The 25,106-nt window shown below is 46.7% G+C and overlaps 1 protein-coding gene across 2 annotated transcripts in view; it reads left to right on the forward strand.

Annotated features, from left to right (window-relative positions):
• The first annotated feature begins 702 nt into the window (after positions 1-702).
• Positions 703-25,106, forward strand: part of Npc1 (NPC intracellular cholesterol transporter 1) — a 47,878-nt gene continuing 23,474 nt past the window's right edge. The window contains exons 1-5 of one of the 2 annotated variants that reach the window (XM_052155972.1): positions 703-875; positions 15,250-15,372; positions 16,666-16,772; positions 19,426-19,601; positions 24,721-24,888. In XM_052155972.1, the coding sequence (XP_052011932.1) occupies positions 819-875; positions 15,250-15,372; positions 16,666-16,772; positions 19,426-19,601; positions 24,721-24,888 (631 nt within the window). In that variant the 5' untranslated portion in view covers positions 703-818. Of the gene's footprint in view, positions 876-7,600; positions 7,707-15,249; positions 15,373-16,665; positions 16,773-19,425; positions 19,602-24,720; positions 24,889-25,106 lie in introns of those variants that run through there. The other variant, XM_052155973.1, reaches the window with a different exon arrangement.

Consider the following 25,106-nt stretch of genomic DNA (forward strand, 5'->3'; position numbering starts at 1 on the left):
TCATCGCTCATCGCTCATCACTGCCTCGGGGCTTGGCTAGAAGACGCCCCTACCTCGATCCCTTTTAGGAAACTGAGCTTGGGAGCAGTTGATCAGAGTACTACTTACTGGGGCCTAAAGAAACAGAGATTGAAATGTGCGAGTGATCCGAGGAATGTGTTCTTAATTAGGAAAATTGCCTCAAAATACTACGTGCTAAAACCTCTCCAAATCTCTCCAACCCAGCAGGAAAAATAAAAAAGGAGGGAAACAATAGGTTAAAACATGGAAGTCAGACGTGGTTGGAATGAGTCTAGAATACCATCGCAGAATGGATTTTAAAGTGCAGCTTCCCAGGTGTGAAAGATGCCAGCACAGCACCAAGGGGCGCGCAAAACGGCTTGGCACAAAAGAGATGGACTATTTCCCAGGACTTCGCCTGCCTGCGTGGCTTTGGCTGGGGTTTTGGGGGGTAGGGTTGTTCTAAAACCTGCCTCTATGACACGCCCACAAAGGGCGGGGCTACGTAGGCCACCGAGAAGGGGCGGGTTAGAGAGTCAGTAGAGGGCGCTTGTGGTCGTGGCTCGGCCAGGGCTTGGCGCAGCAATGCGCTCTAAGCTCCGCCCCTGAGCGTTTAGCCCCGCCTCCGGGAGGGTCCTAGAGGCAGCAGCCCTGACACCGCCCCTGTCCTTCCTGCCTTGCGCGCGCAGTCCGCAGCCTGCTCCTGCCCCCCCTCCTTGGTCAGGAGCCGGTCCCAAAGCCGCCCGGCACTGCCGCGGCACTCGGGTCGCGGTGCACTGCGAGCCGAACGGAGCGCTGTAGCCCCGCGCGGCGACAGCATGGGCGCGCACCACCCGGCCCTCGGCCTACTAGTGCTGCTGCTGTGCCCTGCGCAGGTGAGCGGCTTCCAGAGACCCGGGCGGGCAGGGCGGGACGTGGCGGTGCCGCACGGCGGCTCCGGAGACCCCCGGCGGAGAGCTGCGGGCGTGGGGAAGTTGGTCTTCCGGTGCAGCAGTGGAGGTCGCCTTCTCCTTCTGTGTCTGTCCACCCTCACGCTGTCCTGTGCTCTAGGAGAGGGTGACAGCCGGGGCCTCTGTTTGGCTAGCTTTGAGCTATTCCAGCGGTGGTCACCTGATTTAGGATGTGGAATTGGAGGGACAATGGGCGCAGAGGATAGGGACTTTGCTTGTTGTTAGCCATTTTAACAAAACAAATTCTACGTGCACACGTTTGCTTAGCTCCGACTGCATTATTACTCCTTGTCTCCAGACGATGGAGGTGGAGGAGAACAAAACTCGGGTACCAAATTGAAGCAGTTTTCAGTACTTTAAAGAATGTTACCTTTCTCACGTTCCTTTTAACGTTTTTAAGGGTTGCCTTTTCTCACGTTCATGTTAGCGTTTCAGGAAACTGAAGTTCACGAATACAGTAGTTTAATTGCCCCTTCCCACAATTAGCCAGGGACAGGATGACACCTAGCACAGTTGCTCGCTTCCCTCCACTGGCTTTTCCTTGCTGTGGCCAACTTGGGTATGGGTGTGTCAATACCGATTATGTGTTTACAGTTTTCTCACTGGCAACTGGGTGTGTGTTTGGGGATGCCTATGGAGGGGTACTAATTAAACCCCATAGTCACTAGAATGACTAAGTCAAGGGAAACTCTGCCCTTGTGACCACTAACTCCCCTCTAATGGACTCCGGTTATGACAGTGTGGTGAAATAGAAGGGAGAGCCCATGAAGGGGTTGGTTCCCTGGGCTAGGAAGCTTACCCTTCGTTCTTTAAATCTCCGTGAAGTGCTCAAAAGGGCAGAGGGATGCTGACCAAGGAGCCAAAGAGTAAACGTGCAGATACCAGGCTGAACTCAAAGTGAGGAAAAGCGGAGAAGACAGTGGTGGGGGCAGGAGCTGGTTGTTTGTTTAGGGGCAGGAGCTGATTTTTCCGGGGCTGTGCCAACCTTCGCCATCTCTGATTTAGATATTTGACTCAGCCTTGATTTTTTTTCTTTTTTTTCTTTTTCTTTGTAATGATAAATACCTTTCCATTACTGAGACGAAGTTACTTCATTTCCCTGCCTAATGTAGTACCTAAAGTCTTGACTTAGTTTTAGGTCATGGCCTAGTCAGCAGACTTCACATTATAAAGTGGCTTAAATTTATCTCTGCTTCTCTTTCACCTCAAGGTAACCTTCCAAGTAGATAAGCATTGAGCTCCTCTTCTAGAGCATTGAAGTAGACCAGAGCTGGATCTCTTACAGAATACCTGAAGTCTTTAATTAAAACATGCCCATTGTTTTACAATGCTATCTAGAGGCTTCCAGGGCAGCTGAACTGGGGGTCAATGGCTGCAACTGGTTGGTCAGGCGTCAGCCTGAGCACCAATAAAGTTGTTTGGAGATTAAAGGCAGCTGTCCTCTGGAAGATCAAAAATGCATTAGGAGAGATTTTTTTGGTTTTCATACATTTTTCTACTTACAGATGATGGACTAACATTGTCAAGTTGAGCGTTCTGTTTTTCTGATTTGTTTTGGCTTTTTTTGTTTTTGTTTTTGTGTCCGGTCTCGCTGTAGGGCCCAGGTTCTCACTCACACCTTATTGCCCATGTGTGTCTTGAGTTCACTACAGTCCTGCTTCAGCCCCCTAAGTACTGGAATTACAGGTGTGAGCCACTGAACCGGCTTAGACAGCTTGTTTTTAATACCCGTGTGTGCTAGTCATCATGGTGTGCATGCCTTTAATCGCAGCCCTGGGGAGGCAGAGTCAGACGGATTGCTTAAGTTTGAGGCCAACTTGTTCTACCTAGCAAGTTAGTTCTAAGCCAGTAAGGTAGATAGATCCTGCCTAAACTAAAAGCCCCTGTGCTCACAGTCTGGGAAGGTAGTCCCGTCTTTCCCGACTATCTTTCCCACCCCCCACCCCCCACAACCCCCCCCACCCCCCACAACCCCCCCCACCCCCACCCCCCACCCCCCCCTTGAGGAACCTGGAATTTGTTGAGGTCAGAACTCATTAAACACTTAGGTGGCTTTTTCCTGAGGTAATCTGGAATGGGTTAATCTTTTGGCCTAGATTTGATAACAGATCAACTGTTGAAAAAGGAAGGGTTTTTTTTTTTTTTAATTCCTTTTTTTGCAAGTGGGTAAAGAGTAAAGGATTTGCTGAAGAGAACTCTGTATTTCTCTGAATTTATTGTATTACCCAGAACAAAGAGTCCCTCTGTTGGGAGAGGCATAGGCACCATGTCCTGGGCAGCTCGCCGCACTCTACTGTTAGAGATGCACTGTTTGAAGCAGGGCTCATCGCCTACTGGGAAGTCTGGGCTGGGCCACCAGGGACCCTTTCACCCTGTCACCTGTGGCTATGCTCTGTGGACAAATCAAACCATTGGATATCAAAACCACACAAGATCTTGGCCAGACTGCCAAGGTCCCAGTCAACTGGGGCTTTATTAGGGCACTATGCTGGTCCCCAGCCAGGATACCTTCCCACTCAAGTTCTTGGTTTTTGCTTAAACTTTTGCAATCGCATTTTCTGTTAACAAAAGTCTTTGAACTCAGAGGCTGTGTGTGTGTGTGTGTGTGTGTGTGTGTGTGTGTGTGTGTGGCAGGGCTTAATTCCATTTCTTTACACTGTAACTTCAGTTTCCCCTTTATAAAGTCAGATAAACTGGGCCTGCTTTCCAGGGTGTTTGCAAAGTTTGTTGGCTTGCTTTGTAACTGAAATGCCAGATTGCAGGCTCCTTGAGAGCAAGAACTATGTATTATCATCTCCAAATGGGCCCAAGATTTGTGGCTCTTTTTAAACACTTAAGTCTTCTAGTCCCGAAGTGGATCTTGAAGAGGGACTTAAAGGTTAGCTGTGATCAGAATGCATTTGTAGGTGATTTTGGCGATGACGGTGATTGATCAGCCAGGCTTTCTTTGCCTGGCTTGTGCCTGTGTGTGCTGTGGGGGAGGTGGTGGTGACGTGCGCATGTGGAGGGCAGAGGCCAAGTGTCTGCCTCAGTCATTTTTCCTGTTCTTTTGAGACAGGGTCTCTCACCTAGTCAGCAGACTAGCTGGTCAGCAAGCCCTCGAGATCATCTTCCTGTCTCTTATAAGCATATACCACAGCGCCTGATTTTTTTATGTTGGTTCTGGAGATCTAAACTCTGGTCCTCACGCTTGCGTGGCAAATTCTAACTCACCAACTGAGCCGCTTCCTGCAGCTCCCAGCCTGTGTCTTTTAGTCTTTAAAAGTAATATGGTTTTGAGCCGGGCATGGTGGTCACTCCTGTAATCCCAGCACTTGGGAGGCAGAGGCAGGCGGATTTCTGAGTTCGAGGCCAGCCTGGTCTACAGAGTGAGTTCCAGGACAGCCAGGGCTACACAGAGAAACCCTGTCTCGAAAAACCAAAAAAATAAATAAAAAAATAAAAAGTAATATGGTTTTAAAAAATAGGTACCTTCCGTGGTCTATGCTGCTGCCTGAAGCCACATTGGTGTCCGTGGACCAGACTGTTGTGGATGGTGGCCTGTTCTGCCACTGGAGACTGCTGACGGAATGACAGAGACCATGCAGACGACCATGGTCCGTGCTCCCTCTGACTGTAAAGGCCAAGGAAGCTACTTTTGCAGTGGTATTGATGACTGTAAACATAGTGGAGAAAGAGGGACATAGAAGGCTCCTGTCACACACACCCTCACCCCCACCTTCCAAAATGTAACAGCCTAGACAGGAAGCCACTGAGAGAACTCTTAATATCTGTGATAAGGATGCTTAAGTATAGCTCTCCACAGTTGATGGCTTCTGGCAGGGATGCTGGTAAGGAACAACTTGATTTTCTTTAAGGGCTGGCCACTGGGGGTTTGACTGTGCTCCGGAGAGTAGATGGGCGACTCTCACTGGACGTGGTTCCTTTTTCTTTTCCTTTCTTTTCTTTTCTTTCTTCTTCCTTTTTTTTTTTTTTTTGAGGGTGGGGAAGAGGAATCATAAGGATGGGAGTGAACTTGGAAGGACTGGGAAGTAAGAGTGATCAGGGTGCATGATATGAAATTCCCAAATAATCAATAAAAATATTATGTTAGAAAAAAATAAGTACTTGTTTTTAAAAACTCTGACTCGGTGAGTGGGCTTCTGGAAGGATTTGAGAGACACTTGAACATTTCTCCTTGATCTTCTTTTACTCTCCTTTCCTTAGGACACAAGATATAAAGTAGAGGTCCTGAGCACAGTGTAGAATGCAGGGATCGGAAGACACAGGGCCTTGGGACAGCAGTGTGTTTGCTAAAAGGGCTGTGTAATGTTGGCTACTGTCTCCATCTTGTGCGCATATAATGGTAGAAGAATAGGTGAGGACAATAATGTGGTGAGAAATAATAAACATAAGGGCAGATTGTTAGATTTCTGAGCTGAGCTCTGAGGGTGAATTGTGTGCCAGGTGACGAAGAGGAGTCTGTGCAGATGGAGGCCAGCCACAGAGATAATAGTTGAGATGAAAACACTCCTTCCCCTAATTTAATCATTTCGTGCCACATACTTATATTGAATCATACTGTATCCTATAAATACATAGAAATATTTATCAGTAAAACTTAAAGTCTATAGCAGGGCAGCAAGTGTGTTTCCAGTACAAACCTGACGACTTGAGTTCAGTCTCCGAAACCCACTGTGAAAGGAGAGATGCATCTCTTAGAAGTTGTCCCCTGACTGACTTCTGCAGGTGCTGTATTGCATGCTTGCACACAGTATAAGAATAATAGAAATTAAATGCTAGAAAGTAATCTAGTTGCTAACAAAAACTGTTATTTGAATTTATTGTAATTACAGTGAATTTTGGTATGGAACTGTCTTTGTAAAATTATTAAAATGGCGGGGATCGTTGTTTTTCCTCTTTGAGCCACACTTGCTGTGTAAACAAAGCTGGCTCCGACTGGAACCGCTCTAACCTCAGCCTACTAAGAACTGGAATTGTAGCCATCCGTGCCTACTAGCAGGCAGCGGGAACAATCTGGATCACAGACGATTAAAGACAGAAAAGTAGCTGGGTCGTTTTTTTGTAGTGTCTCATTGTGATCACACAGCTAACCTTATTTTGTCCCCCCAGAGCCCCTTCAATAAAAGTGTATTTTTCCTGCTTTTAAAACTTAATGGGGGGATGGAGAGATGGCTCAACAGTTAAGAGCACTGACTGCTCTTCTGAAGGTCCTGAGTTCAAATCCCAGCAACCACATGAGATCTGATATCCTCTTCTGGGGTGTCTGAAGACAGCTACAGTGTACTTGCAAATATAATAGCTCTTAACCCCTGAGCCATCTCCCCAGCCCCAATAAAAAAATTTTTAATGGGTCTTTTATCTGTACACTAGGAGAGAGCATTGGATCCCACGGGACTGGGACTATAGTTCTGAACAGTTGTGAGCCTCAGTGTGGCTTCTGAGACCTGACCTCAGGACTCCTGAAAGGGCGGCCATTGCTCTTAGCCACGGAGCCATTTCTCCAGGCCCATATTTTCTCTATCAATGGGAACATTAAAGTTGGTGTTTGTCTCAAGGTGACATCACTAGTAAATGGCAGACCAGAAGCCTGAACTGCTATCTTCTGATTTCTGCCCTCTATTCAAGTTCAAATGTTGCTACCTGATTCCTGAAATGGGTGTTCATCAATTATCCCAGGCTTCTCACCTGACTCCTGTTCCTGTCTCTGTGGCTTGGTAATTAATTGCCAGGGGAGTGATTAGTCTGCAGGCCATGTCCCTCTGCAGATACACACCCATACTCACATGGTTTTGTTTTAGAGCTATGGTTTTGGGGTGATTCTTCTGGCTCATGAGTGGCTAATAGGAACTAGTAGTGTGGCCTTGGGTGAGTCACTTACACTGCGAGGTAAAGAGCTATCTGCCAAGTGGGGAGCTGGGCTGGCTGAGCCCATCACACTCAGAAATATCTAACTTAAACACCTATATATGTAGGCACGTCTGGTGTGCACAGAACTTATTGTTTGCTTGTGTGTGTGTGTGTGTGTGTGTGTGTGTGTGTGTGTGTGTGTGTATGTGTGTCAGAGAGAAAGAGAGAGACAGAAACAGACAAGACTGTCAGACTGGCTTTGAAATAGAACAAGTGTCTACCCTAGAAGTCAGATCAAACTAAGCCTCTACTTCCATGTTTGTTTAATCTGTCTTCCAAATTCCAAAGAACAGCAGGCAGTGCAATTTCTGGGCAGGATTCCCTCCAGCTCATCCTGCCTTGTTCTGACTGGACAGGCCTGTGTCCACGCTCCCTAGAGAGGCATCAGGCAGTAAGATTAACCAGCAGTCACAGGTCTTTCCAGTTGGAGCTGGAGCCAGCTGTGTCTCCAGGTCCCTCTAGTGCCTTATTTTATCCACAATCGTAGCAGAAGAGGCAATGTCAACTGTACTATGTCTAGGCTCTGTCACGGGACTGCTGGACTGTCGGTAGCACCTGACAGCCTCCTAGGGATGTGAGTGACAGCCTTTGCTTCTACATCTGTAGTTTGTGGAACATTGCAGTCAGGGGGGCCAGCCCGTTTGCTGCGACTTCCTCTTCTGAGGCTGCCAGTGCCCAAACTGGGCTGGAGTTTGAACTGTGCAGGCACGCAGGGCTTGTGGGAAGAGACAGAAGCAGGGCTGGAGGACATTGTTTTGCAGAATCATGTCATCTACGAGCCGTGCCGTGGACTGTCGTTTCTGAGCCTTCCCTTCTCTGTAAATCCTCACATTCTGCTTGATGATGGTATGTTAGAAATGAACGAGAAAGAAAGAAACAGCCAGCATGTGCCTGGCCCTGGCACGCCATTGGCGTTCCTTCCGGATTTGGGGGTTTAGAGCTTGGTAGGGTTCACTAGAGGCCCCAGGAGTCCATGTTTCTCTTGCTGTTCAGAATTTCTTCTATGATGTGTGGGAAGCTGTGTTCCATCTGTATTCATGGACAGTAGGTGGGCCTCAGAGATCGTAGGTGCTGATGGATGGCCGGAGGGTTAATTGTCCTTAAATCTTCCTGTACTGACCCTAGAACTGCTGAAAGCAGCTTTCAGGCACGGTGAGATTGCTAGTAGTTAAATCTCATCCGGCCTGTCTTTCAAAAGTCGAGACTCACTCACTCTCTAAGACTTATTATATGTAAGTAGCTGTCTTCAGACACTCCAGAAGAGGGAGTCAGATCTCATTACAGATAGTTGTGAGCCATCATGTGGTTGCTGGATTTGAACTCAGGACCTTCAGAAGAGTAGTCGGTGAATTTAACCACTGAGCCATCTCTCCAGCTCAAAAGACTCTCTGTCCAGCCTTGTAACTACGCCTGGGTTGGAGCCAGGTGACTTGAGTTCTCATCTCTGAACTCGTGAAATCAGTGAGATTCTCTCAACTCATTTGTTAATCTTGCTGATTTCTGAACCAGTGAAGGTTGGATGCATTGTGCAGGGTGTTTCAAAAGAAGATTATACCTGGGCCCAGCTGCTGAGGATTCCATGGTCTTAGGAGGGCATCAAGACAAACAAGAAAATGAATGCTCTTTCAGGTCTTATAAATTTTACTTGATCCTAGAGCAACAACAAGGAAACTGGCCTAGTCCACGTGTTTGGGACATGCATTACTTCTTGTGGCTGCATTTGAACTTTTTAAACTTTTTGTTTGTTTGTTTGTTTGTTTGTTTTTGGATTTGGTTTTTTTCAAGACAGGGTTTCTCTGTATAGCCCTGTCTGTCCTGGAACTCACTCTGTAGACCAGGCTGGCCTCGAACTCAGAAATCCACCTGCCTCTGCCTCCCAGAGTGCTGGGATTACAGGCATGTGCCACCACTGCTCAGCACATTTGAACTTTTACAGGCAGGGTTGAGTATTTGCTACAGAGACCTGAAATCTTTTTTTTTTTTTTAAGATTTATTTGTTTATTATATGTAAGTATACTGTAGCTGTCTTCAGACACCAGAAGAGGGCGTCAGATCTCTTTCCAGATGGTTATGGGTACTGGGTGCTGAGATTTGAACTCAGGACCTTTGGAAGAGCTCTTACCCACTGAGCCATCTCTCTGGCCCCAAGACCGAAGTCTTAGAAGTCTTCATTATTTAATGTTTGGCCCTCAGAGGCAGAATCTGTCTGTGCTTAGCTCTAATGGGTCCACAGGGGTGCTCTCAGGATGTGACCAAACCATGTCACCATGGCAAGAGACATTGGCTGCCTCTGAGAGGAAGGGGCTGGGTGCTCTGAAGCACTCGCTCTTCCCAGTGCCGAGCCAACTGCTGCTTCTGACCAGTTAAGGCGGCTCACCCGCTTTGGGGACGCAGAACTAGACCAGGGTGTAAGGAGTCAGGGTTCAGCTTGATGAGGAAATGAGGCTTGGGAGGGGCAGTTAAACAAAGATCTTTAGAGGGAACTTCCAGAGTCTGGAAGAACAATGAGCTTTGGTTTTCTGTGACTGGAGTTTGGCCTTAAGGTCTTAGATAAAGATAGTGGAGGGTTAGTTAACAGCCAAGGAATGATCTGTGTGGAAGGGAGCTGACACCACACTTGTGGTTCTGCATATGTGACAATTGGATGTTTTCCTGTGGGGGAAGTTAGAAAGCCTGGAAGACCTGGGTGTGATAAATTATACTGGTTCAATCTGAGAAATGGGTAGGGTAGAGATCTAAGAGAGGCCCTTCCAAATGAATTCAGTATATCTGCAAAATCTGGATATCTGTGATAGGTGTGAATTGATTTGCAATGAAAGAAAACTCTGCAGTCTTTAAAAAATATTTTAGAGATGGACAAAAATGTAGTAATGATACCTTTTCATTAAGAATATCACTCACTGTAAGAGTGGTACGCGTGAAAAATAAATAGTGCATCTGCTGTTGGCTTGAGTGTGCCAGCAGAGGTCCTGTGCTGGAGCTCCCCCTCTGCCAACACACCCTGCAGCAGGTTGATTAAGTCATGAATCTTCTGTCGGGACAGATCCATCAGTGTACCTTGTGGAAGTCAATTATCCTCAGGGGAGATCCTAATAAAGGGTGACTCAGTCCTTTGCTGTCTGGAATTCTTCTGCCTCTGCCTTCCACCATGGAGTGCAGGGGCGAGAACATCTGGGACCCAGAGAACTTTCTGCGTATTATTAATCACAGAGTCTCAGGAATCCTGACATAGCAACAGCTCACAGACTGAAGTGTCCCTACTACATAAGCCAGTGGGATATGCTATGAGAGATTTGGCTGTATGGCGTGATACTCGGATTAGTGATCCTTGATCCCATTTGACCCCCGCAGTGGTGACAGGGAACTGAAGCTCTAGACACAGAGCTTTCATTTTATCCGGTGAAGGACATCCGAGACAAGGTTTTTGTTTGTGTTATTTTGGTGGTAAACACATGTCTGACTTTGACTTTTAGCAGTGTTCTGTGGCCTCAGTGTGTCACGTGTGTGCAATCTTCAGTCCTGTCCCTCTCTAGAGCATAGCCTGTGTGTGATTAGGCTCTCTTTGTGGTGACGATAGACCCCCGAACACTGGTGAGTTTCATTTTAATACTGCATATAGTGCTTCTTTATGAGAATGTTTCTTAGTTTAAAACCAGGGTATGTTTGTTGTTTGGTTTCCTTTGGGTTGGGTTGGGTTGGGTTGGGTTGGGTTGGTGACAGTCTTGCTGTATAGCCTGGGTTGGCTTCTGTGATGGTTTGAATGTGCTTGACCCATGAGAAGTGGCACTGTTAGGAGGTGTGGCCTTGGTGGAGGAAGTAGAGGGCTCTGAGGTCCTATGTTCAAACTCTGCCCAGTGCCAAAGACACCCTCTTCCTGGCTGCCTGCGGAAGCCAGTCCCCTCCTGGCAGCCTTTGGATCAAGATGTAGAACTCTCACCTCCTCCAGCACCATGTCTGCCTGCTTCCTGTCATGATGATAATGCACTGAACATTAAACTATAAGCCACCCCAGTGACTAAGAGTTGCCTTGGTCATGGTGTCTCTTCACAGCAATGAAACCCTGAGACAGCCTCCAACCGCTCCAGGTGCAGGAGTTAAGGGTGTGTGTCACTACACTCATCTTAAACTCAGGGTTCTTGTATTACAGTGAAGGAAGCTTTAAGTTTGGAAGTCAGGTTCTTTGTCTAAGAGGGAAGTATATGGCTCACATGAGTTCTACTTGCCTCCAGAGCATGGTTGTGTTAGTTTGACAGTCCGGGGAGACTTCTTGACACATCCTCATTGTCAGAGAAGCCCTGACTGCCTTCTGTCTGTGTGATTCTGAGATTGTGGCTCCTGCCTCTAAGGCACCTGTTAGACCCTCCATAGATTGCAGAGATGAGCATGGTGTAGCCCTATCTCTAAGTCTGTAGTCCCTTGGAGCAGAGGAAGGAGGGCCCCAGCCTCCCATGCACCTGGGCCACAGGTAGGTGCAGTCTGGTTCTCCCGGTGACTCAGTCCTTCAGTGAGGCACTTCCCCTGCTCCTCTGTAATTCAGATGAGTCACAGATCTGTTCTGGGTGCGGATTGTGACAGTTGGGTCACTCGTAGCAAGAGACCATAAACTAAGAGTGCGAGATACGCCGTATCCTTATGGGACTAGCACATCTGGCGGGTGCTCTGGAGGGGTGTGCTCAGGTGCATCAGCAGGCACCACAAGGGAGGTGGAGACCGGAGGACGGCTTTAGCCATAAGTAGTAAAGAAGACAGGGACCAGTGTGGAGGCAGATGGGTCCCTTAGGAGGGGACAGAAGAGAAGAGCCAGGACATAGTGTGCAAGGCTTTGTCCCTGGCAGCAGGTGAAGATGGGTTCTAAGCACCCGGACACTACAGACTGCAGAGATGTCCAAGCCAGGGAACCCTACCAGTGGAAGCTGTGGAGGCACTGAGGAAGATTGGTCTCCCCTTGAGCACCAAAGGCCGGCAGGCAGAGAGGCAGAAGTGTGCAGAGATTGTCTGAAGCAGGAACATCTGTGAAATTAGAATAGTGTCCTTAGGCTGGTGTGGACACCACGAATGGGGAAGTTAGCATGAGACCAGATGGAGAGGCTCCCTGAAGAGGCCAAGAGAGGAAACTAGCTCTCCTTGCTGTAGGTATGAAGAGGGGCTGGAGACATTGAAGGTGGAAAAAAAAGCGTCATTGCTTTTCCGGGTGAGACATAGGAGCTTGCAGAGGTGGGAGTGGGCCGATTTAACTCCTGAGGAGGAAAGCTTTAGTTGTGGCCTAATTATCTTTTATGGAGAGTCTGTGCCTGGAGCCAAAACTTCTGTTTCAATCCTGGCTTAGCCATTGCTCTCATGACCTTGGACAAAGGGTGTTTGTAGTCTCCTAGCTCAGTGCGTTGCTTTGCACAGGATACCTGAACTAGCACCACCTGTCACGCCACGGTGGCACCTAAGGCCTGTGAACCACTGAGTGCTCTTAGGGGTACTTGGGCCCTCTGGCTAGGGCCACTGCTGTGGGCAAGATGGCTTTGTGAGCCAGTTGCCATGGAATGGCCAGGAAACCCCAAATATTTTGTGTTCTACTTAAGAGGGTTACATAACTTCTCTAAGTGTAGTGGGCTACACTTATGGGCTTAGAGTATTGACTTCTTGGGATCCTAAGAGCTCCTGACTCCTCTCCTTCCCCCTCCCTTCAAAGGGGCAGAAAAACACTTGGCTTTGAACTTAGTGACAGCATAGAACCAGGCCTTTGTGAAACCACGTTAGGTCATTTTGTGTGGCCTTTTGGCTGGGTTTCTGTTGTTAAGGTTTGTGGGGGCCTTGGGTTTGGAGCTGACACCTGCTCTGGGCCAGTATAGATTTAATCAAAGTCAGAGATCTGAGACTGCCTGACTGGCACCATCAGAGGACCAGTCACCTTCTTTTCTTTAGCTCACATTTTGTTGTGGTAAATGCCATCTGGTCACACTATTGGAATGCCCAGCTCAGAGCCTGCTGGTGATGGCCCTGCTGGATTCCCTAATCAGTTTTTGTTTGGCCTTGCTCAAATAAACTCTTAACTGGCCTCTGGAATTTTCCTTTGAATTCTGCTGTGAGGCTGGCTTGGCAGCTGGTTGAGTTCTGAGGAATGAGAGAAGGCTACCTGTTTAAATTGTACTTTCTGTCAGCTCTGCCCGCATCACTAATCAGCTTTAGCCTTTTGTGTCCACCTGCCTGCTGGAGGCACCGTGCAGTTCTCTGCTAGAGTTGCTGGGTTTAGTTTAAAATAGCGACACTTCCCCATTTGGATAATTTCTCTCCTAAACATAGGACTTTCAGTGAGTCTAGGAGGGGGTGGGGCCATAGGCCTGTAGCCAACATGGAAGCAGCTTGTTGCGCTTGGGCTGCATAGTTAGACCCTGTCCCCTGTCTCAAAATAACACACACACAGGTAGGCACATGTATCTCATGCAGTTTGGGGGTGTCTGTTTTTGTTTTTGCTGTTTTGAACCCAGGGTTTCCGCATGTTGAACAACCACTAGCTACACCCCTGCCTGTTAAGGAGGGGCTCCAAGCTGCCCAGCGTGGTCTCCCACTCCTCTCCTCTCTCCCACTTCCTGTTTCATCCCTCCTCTATGGTAGATGAGGTTCCACTACATCCAGCAGCCTGTGGTGTTTGTTTTACTAGCCAAAGGATGAATTCAGAAGCAAGTCATATTGATGCCGGATCCCTTGACAGTTGTGTACCCTGGTGTGGTTTGTAGAATTGTTCCACCTTCTTCCCTCCCACCGTGGTTTTCTGGATCTGCACCTTGGCTGAGCTGCCTGCCTGTGTGACTGGCCTGCCGCCCCTGTGCAGGGTGTTAAGGCTTTGCACCAGGAATCTTGGGACCCAGCTTGTTCCTGGTTTGTTCTCCCCGTGGGACAGTTCTAAGGCAGTGTCCCTGGCCTGCTGGGTCATCCATGCTGCTGAGTCAGTTGTGAAGCACAGCATGGCTTCCTCCCGGCAGCACCCTTGACAGGGTGGTGACTCACGGGAACCCTTCCTTCTTAAGTTCCAAGCAACCTTGTGACAGTCACATGGGGAATATGAGCAGCTATTGAGACATCTTTTCATAAGAAATATTAGGTTAATGTTGCCTTGCTGATGGTCCCTACATTTAGCACGTGCATTCCTTGATGGTCCCTTAGCCCTTGGGGACAGTGTCTGTTCTTGCACCTCGTTTTAGGTGAGGTTAGTGATATAGGTCTGTTCCTTGGGTTACTTTTGAAGTACCAATAATAGTTAATCTAAATATATGGGGAGATAATTCTTTAGGTTGTTTAATTTGTATGTGTGTGTGTATGCAATTCCCCAAAAACTGTCTCTCATTTGCTAAGTGTTAGGATCTAAGCTCCACCCCATAATTATCTGACAACAGCCAGGTATGCCCTTCCCCACCATTACCTGGCCTCGCCTACTATAAAAGGGGGCTGCAGCTCACCTCCTCCTCTCTTATCTCTCTCTTACCCCTCTCACTCTCAGCTTCTCTCTTGCCCCCTTTTGGGCTCTCCTCCCCTCCCCCCTCTCCATGTGGTCATGGCGGCCTCTGCTTCTCTACTCTTTCCCTCTCTCTGCCTTTCTCTGCCTCTACTCCCCCCTTAACTCCCCTCCCCGTGCCCTGAATAAACTCTATTCTGTACTGTGCTGGTGTATGTCTGGTCCCTTGGGGAAGGGACGCCTTGGCGTGGGCCCGCTAGGGCACCTCCTTCCCCCACACCACTGCAGAACATAGTCTCCAGCCTCTTTCTCTTTTTATGATCACAACACTAAGTACAAAGTTGCTTCTACCTATCCATGCTGGAACTAGACCCTCTCTTAAGTGGGAAAGCTGGCTCTTGTAAATAGTCCCTCCCCTTTCGACACCACTGGCCTAACAAATCCATTTGGGGTTTTAGGCCTGGTTGCTTTGTAAAAGATATTGAGAGAGAGAGAGAGAGAGAGAGAGAAGGTGGGGGGGACAGAGACACAGATACAGAGAGCTACAGAGAGGGAATGTTAAGTACGTGTCTGATACCATGGAGCTGACCTACAGGTGGGTGCTGGGAACTGGGGTCCTCTGCGAGGGAAGGAACCTCTCTCTCTTAACCACTGAACCATTGCTCCAGCCCCGTGGCCTGGGTGCTTCCTTTTGATTTACAGGGTAGTTCAAACTGGTCTTAGCTGTGCAGCCCAGGCTGGCCTTGAACTCATGCTTTTTCTGTCTTAGCCTCACAAGTGCTAGGATTGCTGACATAAGACCCCCATGCCAGGCTTGTTCCGTCTTTATTAACATTTCTTAACGTGTTTAGCAAGAACCTTTGGTACTTCATTTGCTAGGTAACATGAAAGGTTTGTTGACTGAGCACCTTTTCTTGCTAAAATCTGTTTTCCATGTTTCCGTAGGTGTTTTCACAATCCTGTATTTGGTATGGAGAGTGTGGAATTGCGGTTGGAGATAAGAGGTACAACTGTAAATATTCTGGCCCACCGAAACCCCTCCCAAAGGATGGCTATGACTTAGTGCAGGTAAGCATACTGTTTTTTTGTTTCATTTGTTTTTTTTTTTTTTTGAGTCAGGGTTTCTCTGTGTAGCCCTGGATGTCCTGGAACTCAGTCTGTAGACCAGGCTGGCCTCAAACTCAGAAATCCCGCCCGCCTCTGCCTCCCAGAGTGCTGGGATTACAGGCGTGCGCCACCACCGCCCAGCTAAGTGTGCTGTTTTGAGAGCACCCAAGCATATCATATAATCTTATATATCTTAGATAATGCTACCAGAGATGCTGGAGGTGAGACTTAAAGGCTGAAATCTCTAAAGATGTTTTTGTATGTGTATACATGTATGTGAGCCTTTATATGCAGGAGGTCAGATGGATCGGGTTGCGAACCACCATGTGGGCCAGGAACTGAGCATGATTTCTCCACAAGGTCAGTCAGCACTGCTGAGCTGTTGCTCCAGCTCTCCTGGGCTTAAATCTTAACCTAAACTCCTGCCTGTGTCCATAACACAGAGCTGACAAAGGGCTCCCGCCGGCTTTATCTTCCAGGTGCTGACTGTGTGTCTCCAGGAGTTTCCTCGTAGGGAGTTACTGTTTGAGATGACCTTGGTACCCAGATGTTACTTTGGAACTTCTCCAGAATGTATTAGAAGTTAGCCTTGTTGTTGCTCCTAGATTTCGAGACCTGCTTTTTCTTAGACTTTGTCACTAAGAGGCTGGCATTCTCAGCCCCTCTTCTAGTGATTTCTCGTTTTCCAGGAATTCTGGCTACCTCCCAGTACAATGCTTTATGTTAACATGATTCTTAAGACTGTTGTGAGAAAAAAAAATACTGGGATAAATCAGTCTGAAAAGACTAGCTTTGGGGTTTCAGTAATCTGGGGTGGCATTAGGGTGCTTAACCATCCTTGCTTCTTTCTTCAGAGTTCGTACAAGTTTTGACTGTCCCTGAAGTGATAAGTGGCTATAGTGTTGTGGCTGAACTTTTGAATAGTCTGACTTGTAAAGCCAAGCAGTTGTCTGTGCTGCTTCTTATGAGTCCCCACTTTCTTGGGGGGTTGGAAGGAGGCCTGTTCTGTGTAGCTCTGGCTGTCCTGGGAGTCTCTGTAGACCACAGTGGTCTTAAACTCAAAGATCAGCCTGCCTCAGCCTCTGGAGTGCTGGGGTTAAAGGCATGCGCCACCACTGCCCGGCTAAATCCCCACTCTCAGAATGGCAAACTTGATAGCAACTCGGACATAACCTCTTGTGCCTGTGAACAACAAGAGTGAAGTATACCGCCTGTCGTGACCGAGCTTTTCTCGGAACCACTCTCTCCTCACAGGAACTTTGCCCAGGACTCTTCTTTGACAATGTCAGTCTCTGCTGTGACACTCGACAGCTTCAGACGCTGAAGAGCAACCTGCAGCTGCCCCTGCAGTTTCTGTCCAGGTAGGCTGACCACCGCAAACAGCGATGCCGCTCCGGTGTGCTTTTGCAGACCTGTTTTCTCTGTTGTGCTCGAGAAGGTACTCATGGTGTGTTAGAAGGACAAAGAAAGTCACGTGATCCACTAGTTTTCTTCCTAGTTGCTTTCAGAGTGAAGACTTGGTTTCCTTCGAGGTGTCCTGGCCCACAAAGGGAGCTGCACAGGGGCCTAGGGTCTCTCTGAGCAGAGTGTGTGTGCACTGTGGTGAGGAGTGGGCCCTGCTGTTCGTTCTGCTCAGGACCCGGGTCCTGCATCTGTGCGCTTCCCTCAGTTCTTTCTCCTTGCTGCCTTGCTTTGCCCAGCATTCTTTTCTAAGTTTTTATTACAGTTACTTATTCTGTGCATGTATGTACCATGTGTACCCACTGTGTACATATGCACATGGAAATTAGAGGAGAAGTGGGGGTTGGTTCTCTCCTTCCACGATGGGCGTCCAAGAGTCAAAGTCAGGTCGTCATCTTGACAGCATTCCACTGGCTCTTGCCTGATGTCCTCCCATCTCTCTCAGTGCTGAAATGCTGCACTATCATTAGCTCCTAAATGATATACTCGCTCTAGTGTAGTTGGCAGTGCAGAAAGATTGTATAATAAACATTCTTTAAGTCTAATAAGTATAATAAACATTCTTTAAGTTTTCAAATGTACAAAGAACAAGTTGGTGGTTTTCTTTAGAGCAGCAGATTCTGGTGTCTGCAAATTATCCAGACTTTAGCATACTCGTCAAGGTGGTTGAGGAAGGAGGTAAAGAGGGAAGATGCCCTCTCTAGATATCACTGTAGGCAGCAGGGCCCTACCAGCTTCTGCTCAGGGCGCTGGTTCTTTTTTTGTTTGTTTGTTTGTTTTTTGTTTTTTGGATTTGTTTTTTGCGAGACAGAGTTTCTCCGTGTAGCCGTGGCTGTCCTGGAACTCACTCTGTAGACCAGGCTGGCCTCGAACTCAGAAATCCGCCTGCCTCTGCCTCCCAGAGTGCTGGGATTACAGGTGTGTACCACCGCTGCCCGGCAGGGGCATTGTGTCTTAGGAGAAGGGGGCAGTCCCGAATGGGAAACCTTTGCTAAATTGTTCTTCCAGATATCACAGAATGTAATAATGGGTCAAGAGCCAAGAATCTACTTGGGCCAGTCTAGGCTCCTAGCATTGGCAGAAGCGGATCAGAGGATCTGACCACTTAGTCAGATCATATTTATTTATACCCACTCTAACTGACAGATTATGGATATAAACATTTACCATAGCTAGCCCCCTCCCCGTGTTAGCAGGGGCTGAAGCTCTAGTTATGATAACGAGAAGCAAACTAACATGGAGTTTTATATAGCTGCTGAAGTCGTTGCTCCTGGAGTTAAATGTAGTACCATGGGAGATTTGTAATTCATTCGAAAGCAGACCACTCAGGAACAATTCCTGTCAGAGTGGTGCAGCTGCACCTTCTGATTTTGTTACTGTTTGCTATATTGTAGGACTTGACCTACCACCATTAAAACAATCTCTTCAAAGTATCAGTTTTAACATTCTTCTAATTTTGTCCTGGAGAAATAGCTCAGTAGTTAAAGAGCACATACTGGTCTTATAGAGGGCCTAGTGACAGCCAAGGTCTTTGTCAGCCAGGGTTTGAAAAAGAGCCCTTTGCCTCCGTGCCCCCATCTCTGGAGCAGAGTCTCTTGAGGACTGGACACATCGTCCTCATTCCCTGTCAGATCTGATCAGTGGGACTGAATCAGACCAGGCAGTACTCTCAGCTGCTCCTGTTTCTAGAACTCCGTAGAACATTGAGGTAGTGTGGACCAAAAGGGAGTGAGAATTCTTTTGCCACATACACAAGTCAACATTAGGAGCTTAAACTTTGAACCCAGAGGACAGCAGTCAGCTGAAGTCTTCATGGAAACCCGTGTGTTGCTGCAGTGCACACAGTGTGCACGGCTGTGGCGCTTCTGTTTTTCACCTTTTTCTGTGCCTTGCTCTGATCTGAGACCTCATAAGGTGATGGCTCTTTTTAATCCTCAGAACTCGCAGGGGAATGCTCCTGTGTTTCAGGAGAGGCTAGAGTTATCTGGCTCTCAGAAGAAAACTGAAGGTATAGATCCTATAGTGGTCTTTGTCACATGGACACACACACACACACTCACACACACACACACACACACACACATCTATACTTTATTCAGAACTGTGACATTTTTGAAATAAAGATAGAAATCTCTAATTGCAAAGCACAGAATTCAGAAATGCCTCCTTTTTTTTCTTCTTAAAAATTATTTCTGAATAAAGTAAATGTAATACTAGGGCAGTTTTAAAAGCTATTTATGTTACAGTAAGGCTTTAAGAATTTGTGAATCTAAGGACTGGAGAAATGGCTCAGTGGTTAAGAGAGCCGCTATTCCAGAGGACCTGGGTTCACTTCTAAGCTCACAACTGTCAGTAATCCCAGTTCTGTAGCTGTATATATCTGACACACAGATATACATGCATGTAAAACATCAATGCACCCAAAATAAAACTTCTGAGTCTACTATGTTTCATGGTAACTTGTCTCTTTTCAATGAGTTTTAAATATTCTGTAGCTATTTTACCTTTATTGCTATATCTGAAGTCATAAAACATAATTTCCTTTTTCTTTAGATGTCCGTCATGTTTTTATAACCTGATGACCCTGTTTTGTGAGCTAACATGTAGCCCACACCAGAGTCAGTTTCTGAATGTGACAGCAACTGAAGATTATATTGATCCTGAGACACGGGAGAATAAAACTAATATAAAGGAACTAGAGTACTATGTCGGACAGAGCTTTGCGGATGGTGAGTGTGCATAATTACTCTAACTTTAAAAGGCTGGGTCAGGATGTCGGGCTGGCTTATGCACTTACTGTTGTCCTAGCAACTTGTAGAGAGTCACAGTTTCAGGACATTGGTTTTCCTATATTCTGGGACTTGAGCTCCAACAATTAAAACTGTCTCTTTAAAGTATTTGTCTTAAAACTCTTTACTGTGGGGGGCTGCAGTGATAGCTCAGCAGTTAAGTGTATATACTGCTCTATCAGAGGACCCTAGTTCAGTTCTCAGTACCCATGTCAGGGGGCTTATAACCACAGTTGTAACCTTCTTAACGTAGCTCAAAGGAGCTCTGATTCCTCTGTCCTCTGTAAGCACCTGCACTTCCATACTTATACCAGCACACGGACCCACACACTCAAACAAAATTAAAAAATAACAAAAGTCTTGGGACTGGAGAGATGACTCAGCCATTAAGAGCACTGACTGTTCTTCCAGGGGATCTGGGTTCATTTCCCAACATCCACATAGTGGCTCACAACCACTTCTAATTCCAGTCCCTCTTTAGGCTGATTCAGGCCTCAGCAGGCAATAGACACATATGATACACACATACATACATGCAGTCAAAAATAGCCATATATAAAAGAAAAATAAAATCTCAAGAAAGTAGAAGTATTTTTTTCTCAAGTTATCATGTGGAAAATTTTTAGTGTATGCAAGTTTCTTGTATACATTTTAGTAGCCAACCCATCATTGATTCAGACAGATAAGGCAATAGAAATAAAATAGTGACAGCAGAGAAGTATTTCAATTTTGAGGAAATCAATCATCAAAAGAAAAGAAACAGTTACAAGATGAGGAGCACCCCATAGAGCATGAGGAACACCCCCATATAGCATGAGGAGCACCCCATAGAGCATGAGGAACACCCCCATATAGCATGAGGAGCACCCCATAGAGCATGAGGAGCACACCCATACAGCATGAGGAGCACTCCCATACAGCATGAGGAGCACACCCATACAGCATGAGGAGCACCCCCATACAGCATGAGGAGCACCCCCATACAGCATGAGGAGCACCCCCATACAGCATGAGGAGCATCCCCATACAGCATGAGGAACAAATTACAGATGGAAGCAATTGGATCTTAAGACAGAGTAATCATTGAAATGGGCTAAAAAACATAGTAAAGTAGACCTGGCTGAACAAGAAGTGTCTAAGAGCAGTCTAAAAAGTAACAGGATCCACACTCCACTACTCCTGGGCGTGTACTCAGAGGACTTCGTATCCCCCGTGAGGTACTTGTGCATCTATGTTCACTGCTACCCAGTTCACACTAGCTAGGAACTGGAAGCTGCCTTGGTGCACATATACAGATGGGTGGGTGAAGAAAACGTGATACGTACACACAGTGGAGTTCTGTTCACATGTAAAGAAAATTGGAATTTTCAAAAAAAAGAATGGTTGGAGCTAGAAAATAGAATATTTAAGCAAAGTGACCCAAAGCTAAAAGGACAAAATACTGCATGTTCTGTCACCTACGCAGATCCTAGCTTGCAGCACACACTCACGCATGCATACACACATGCATGCACACGCACTCATACACACACAAAAGTGAGTACAGATTTTAAACTAGAATGAAAAGCAAGAGAGGCTGGAAGAGGTGCTGAAGATGAGCCAGGAACCGGAAAGAAGACAGCGGGAGATGACAGTGACAGGCGGAGGCTTGGGACAGACGAGGGAAGAGGAGAATATAAAAAGAAAGCTTGCTTTGTGGATTTAATAAATAATGCTTAAACACACTAGGGTCATAAGATCAGAAAGTTGTTCATTATAACGACTGTTATTGTAGGATATTTAATAACTATTAAATAGTTGAATATAATAGTTCTTATTATGACCATCCAGCCCCCCAATAATAAAGTCAATAATAATGGATTTATTTAATCAGCTTTAGCACTTTTCTGGGCAATTGCCCCTAAACTATTTTTCTATGTTAGACTGGCTATTTCCCAGCTGCACTCCCACGTTACTTCCTGACGGAGTCTCACCTGGGCTATTTTTGCTCCATCAGTCTGTCCTGGGATACACTTCTCTCTCTAGGCCATGCCCCCTCTAACCATGACCTCTTGCTCTCTGCCATCCGCTTTCTCCTCCCCCTTGTGGATCCTACCTGCAATCCTCAGGCCAGGAACAGAAGCCCCGCCTACCTCTGTTCTCCCCGGTAACTGGCCACCAGCCACTTTGATTCAACCAATGAGAGACCAGAAGTGAGCATAGTTTACAGAGCATCATTTTGTGTGCATGAAAACATCCTCTAGACTGCAACCAGATCTTGGGGTCCAGTAGAATACACAGCAGCACCAGACCAACCCCCAACAAAAGACCAATTTGAAAAAATAACACAGCTGGATGTGGTCACTCACACCTTTACTTTTAGTGTCTGGGGTAAGAGGATCATGAAATGGAGGTCAACCTGAAGTGTATGATTGTATCTCAGAACAGCAAAAAACAAACACAATGTTTAAATCTCTTCACTGAAAATAAATCCCATTCACAAAGTGACACAAATGACAGAATCTTCCAGAAGATGTGATATGGCAGCCTAAGGAGAGATGTCCCGGCCAGAGACAACCATGTGTGTATGGATACAGCTCCACACAGCTGTATCATTACAAAACCTTGAGAGAATGGGGGAGGAGGGGCGGATCAATGGGGCAGTAAAAATCAATGGGTTACACTGTTTAAAATATAGTCATCTATATTTTAGTATGTATATTGTCCTGGCTGGTTTTGTGTGTCAACTTGACACAGGCTGGAGTTATCACAGAGAAAGGAGGTTTAGTTGGGGAAATGCCTCCATGAGATCCAGCTGTGGGACATTTTCGCAGTTAGTGATCAAGGGGGGAGGGCGCCTTGTGGGTGGTGCCATCTTTGGGCAGATATTCTTGGGTTCTATAAGAGAGCAAGCTGAGCAAGCCAGGGGAAGCAAGCCAGTAAGAAACATCCCTCCATGGCCTCTGCATCAGCTCCTGCTTCCTGACCTGCTTGAGTTCCAGTCCTGACTTCCTTTAGTGATGAACAGCAGTGTGGAAGTGTAAGCTGAATAAACCCTTTCCTCCCCAACTTGCTTCTTGGTCATGTTTGTGCAGGAATAGAAACCCTGACTAAGACATATATTAAAAGTTGTACAGATTAAAAATAGTTGAAAATTTATACAAATAAGCATAGGGTTTTGTTTCGTTTCTTTTTCTTTTTTTATGACTTTAAGGTAAGAAACTATTTCTTGACAAGAAAATAAAGGCAGAAACCAAAATCAGTTAGAATCCAGAACAACCCATGAAATACAGACACTCCAGTGCATCTCTCCTCGTGCCATGTCAGATTGGCACGGAGTAAGTTTGTCAGTTCCAGCTCTTTGTAAGGACATGAAGCAATAGGGAGTTGTAAACAGGCTGTCCTGCTGTCATGGCTGCTGTAAATGTTTGAAACCATTTGAAAAACAATTTTGCAATACCTGGGGAAGCTGATGATAGATATGCCATTACCTCAGAGTTTCAGTATCTCCTTACAGACGCTGAGCGTGTGTGAGCAGAGAGACCCAGAAACCATGAGCACATGTGGACAGGGAGCCCCCTACAGGAACCATGAATGTGTGTGTGTAAGGGTGAGGTGCATATCTATACAACCCCTGACACACAAACTGCGAACACTTGTGAACAGGAGGCCCTGTACATGTACATGTGTGTTCAAAGAAGACCCCACACTCAGAGAAATCATGAGTCTGAGTGGGCAGGGAGACCCTGCTGAGGTCATTGTAAAAGGGTGCCAATAGCTGGAGAAGGACTCCAGGGCAAGGACTAGGGGGATGTTTACACTGGCTGGTCTGGTTATGAGCGGTTACCTGAGCACACAGAGAACTGCCAAAACTTACAAAAGGAAACAGTTGAGTTCAGAAATGGCCAAGAAGTTTGAACAGACACTTCACCAAAGAATGTATGAAAAAATGCACAAAGACGAATATCACTGGGGATGTTCAAATCAAAGTAACTGCAGGAGACACTGGGGAGGGTGAGCAAAGTGGGGGGGGGCACCCATCCTGAGAGAATTGTCAATAGAGGGTAAACAGTTTGGTGGCTTCTTGTGAGAGTAGACATGTCACATGGTCCATCAGCAACCTCAAGTGGGTGTGATATGAGATATGTAATCACATTTCTGGTGCTTGGTAAAGTTTGCTTTTGTTTATTTGGGGGTTTTCGTATGGGGTTGTGGGTTTTGTTGTTTTTGAGACAGTCTCAGAATTGGCTCCAAACTCGGAATATCACAAAGGTTAGCCTTATCTCCTGATCCTCCCGTCTCTGCCTTCCACATGCTAGAATCAAAGGCATGCACCCACAAGCCTTGCTCAGAGTTGTTTTGTGATTTTGTGATTTTAAAGATATGCTCTTGGTTTAGCTTTTCTGCTTGTGTTGCTTTAAGACATCATATACAATAATGAGGCACTTTGTGGTAATTTCTTGTTCTCACATATATAGCAATATATACTTTGTTCCCATTTGCATCCTTACTTCAGAAACCTACTAAGCTCCACGGGTGTGCATACATCTGGAAACAGGAAAACATGTGGCTCATGTAGTCCTCATATTCTGGGGACTGAGGCAGGAGGATCGAGGGCTCCAAACAGAACACATCAGGGCTTACACACAGGAAAATGTCCGTTCCAGCCAGGGAAGAGGCCAAGTGAATCTGTTCCAATCCCTGTCACACTGGCTAGCCTGTCTGTCTAGGATGGCGTAAGGCGGTGACCGGTCAGCTATCTCCTGGGAGGTTAGGGGAAATGATCCCAGGAAATCTGTACTAAGTAAGTTGATTCACGTGTGATGGATGCCTTTAGGTCCTTACTCCTCCCGCTGTGGTCTCTCTGTGCAGAGCTGCCAGAATGAGCTTCTTCTCCTGACTCTTACTGAGTGACTCTATAATGCGCTGTTCCCTTTGCTGTTCTCCTTCCCTCCGTCTTGCAGTGAGGCAGGTTCTAACCTGCTGGCTCCTGTGCGCCAGCACAGAGGCCTTCAGCTAGATCGAAGTGAGTTCAAGCAAGTGTAACATGTCCGTCTTTCCCTTGGGATTCCTCTTCTAGCGATGTACAATGCCTGCCGCGATGTGGAGGCGCCGTCCAGTAACGAGAAGGCCTTAGGACTCTTGTGTGGAAGGGATGCCCGTGCCTGCAACGCCACCAACTGGATCCAGTACATGTTCAATAAAGACAACGGACAGGCGCCATTCACCATCATTCCCATATTTTCAGGTAGGGATGGAAGCTCTCAAATTTGCCAAATCATAATCAGCTATAGAAACATAATAAATTCAGAGAGAGAAGTCGGACATGTCCTACCTGGTTTAACTTGGGTGGGCTGGGTGAGAAAGGAATTGCTCTTAGGGATTGATAATGTTACTAAAACACTGTGTGTGTGTGTGTGCGTGTGCGTGTGCGTGTGCGTGTGTGTGTGTGTGTGTGTGTGTGTG

The sequence above is a fragment of the Apodemus sylvaticus genome, chromosome 13 (genome assembly GCF_947179515.1).
Source record: "Apodemus sylvaticus chromosome 13, mApoSyl1.1, whole genome shotgun sequence".
Taxonomy (NCBI): Eukaryota; Metazoa; Chordata; class Mammalia; order Rodentia; family Muridae; genus Apodemus; species Apodemus sylvaticus.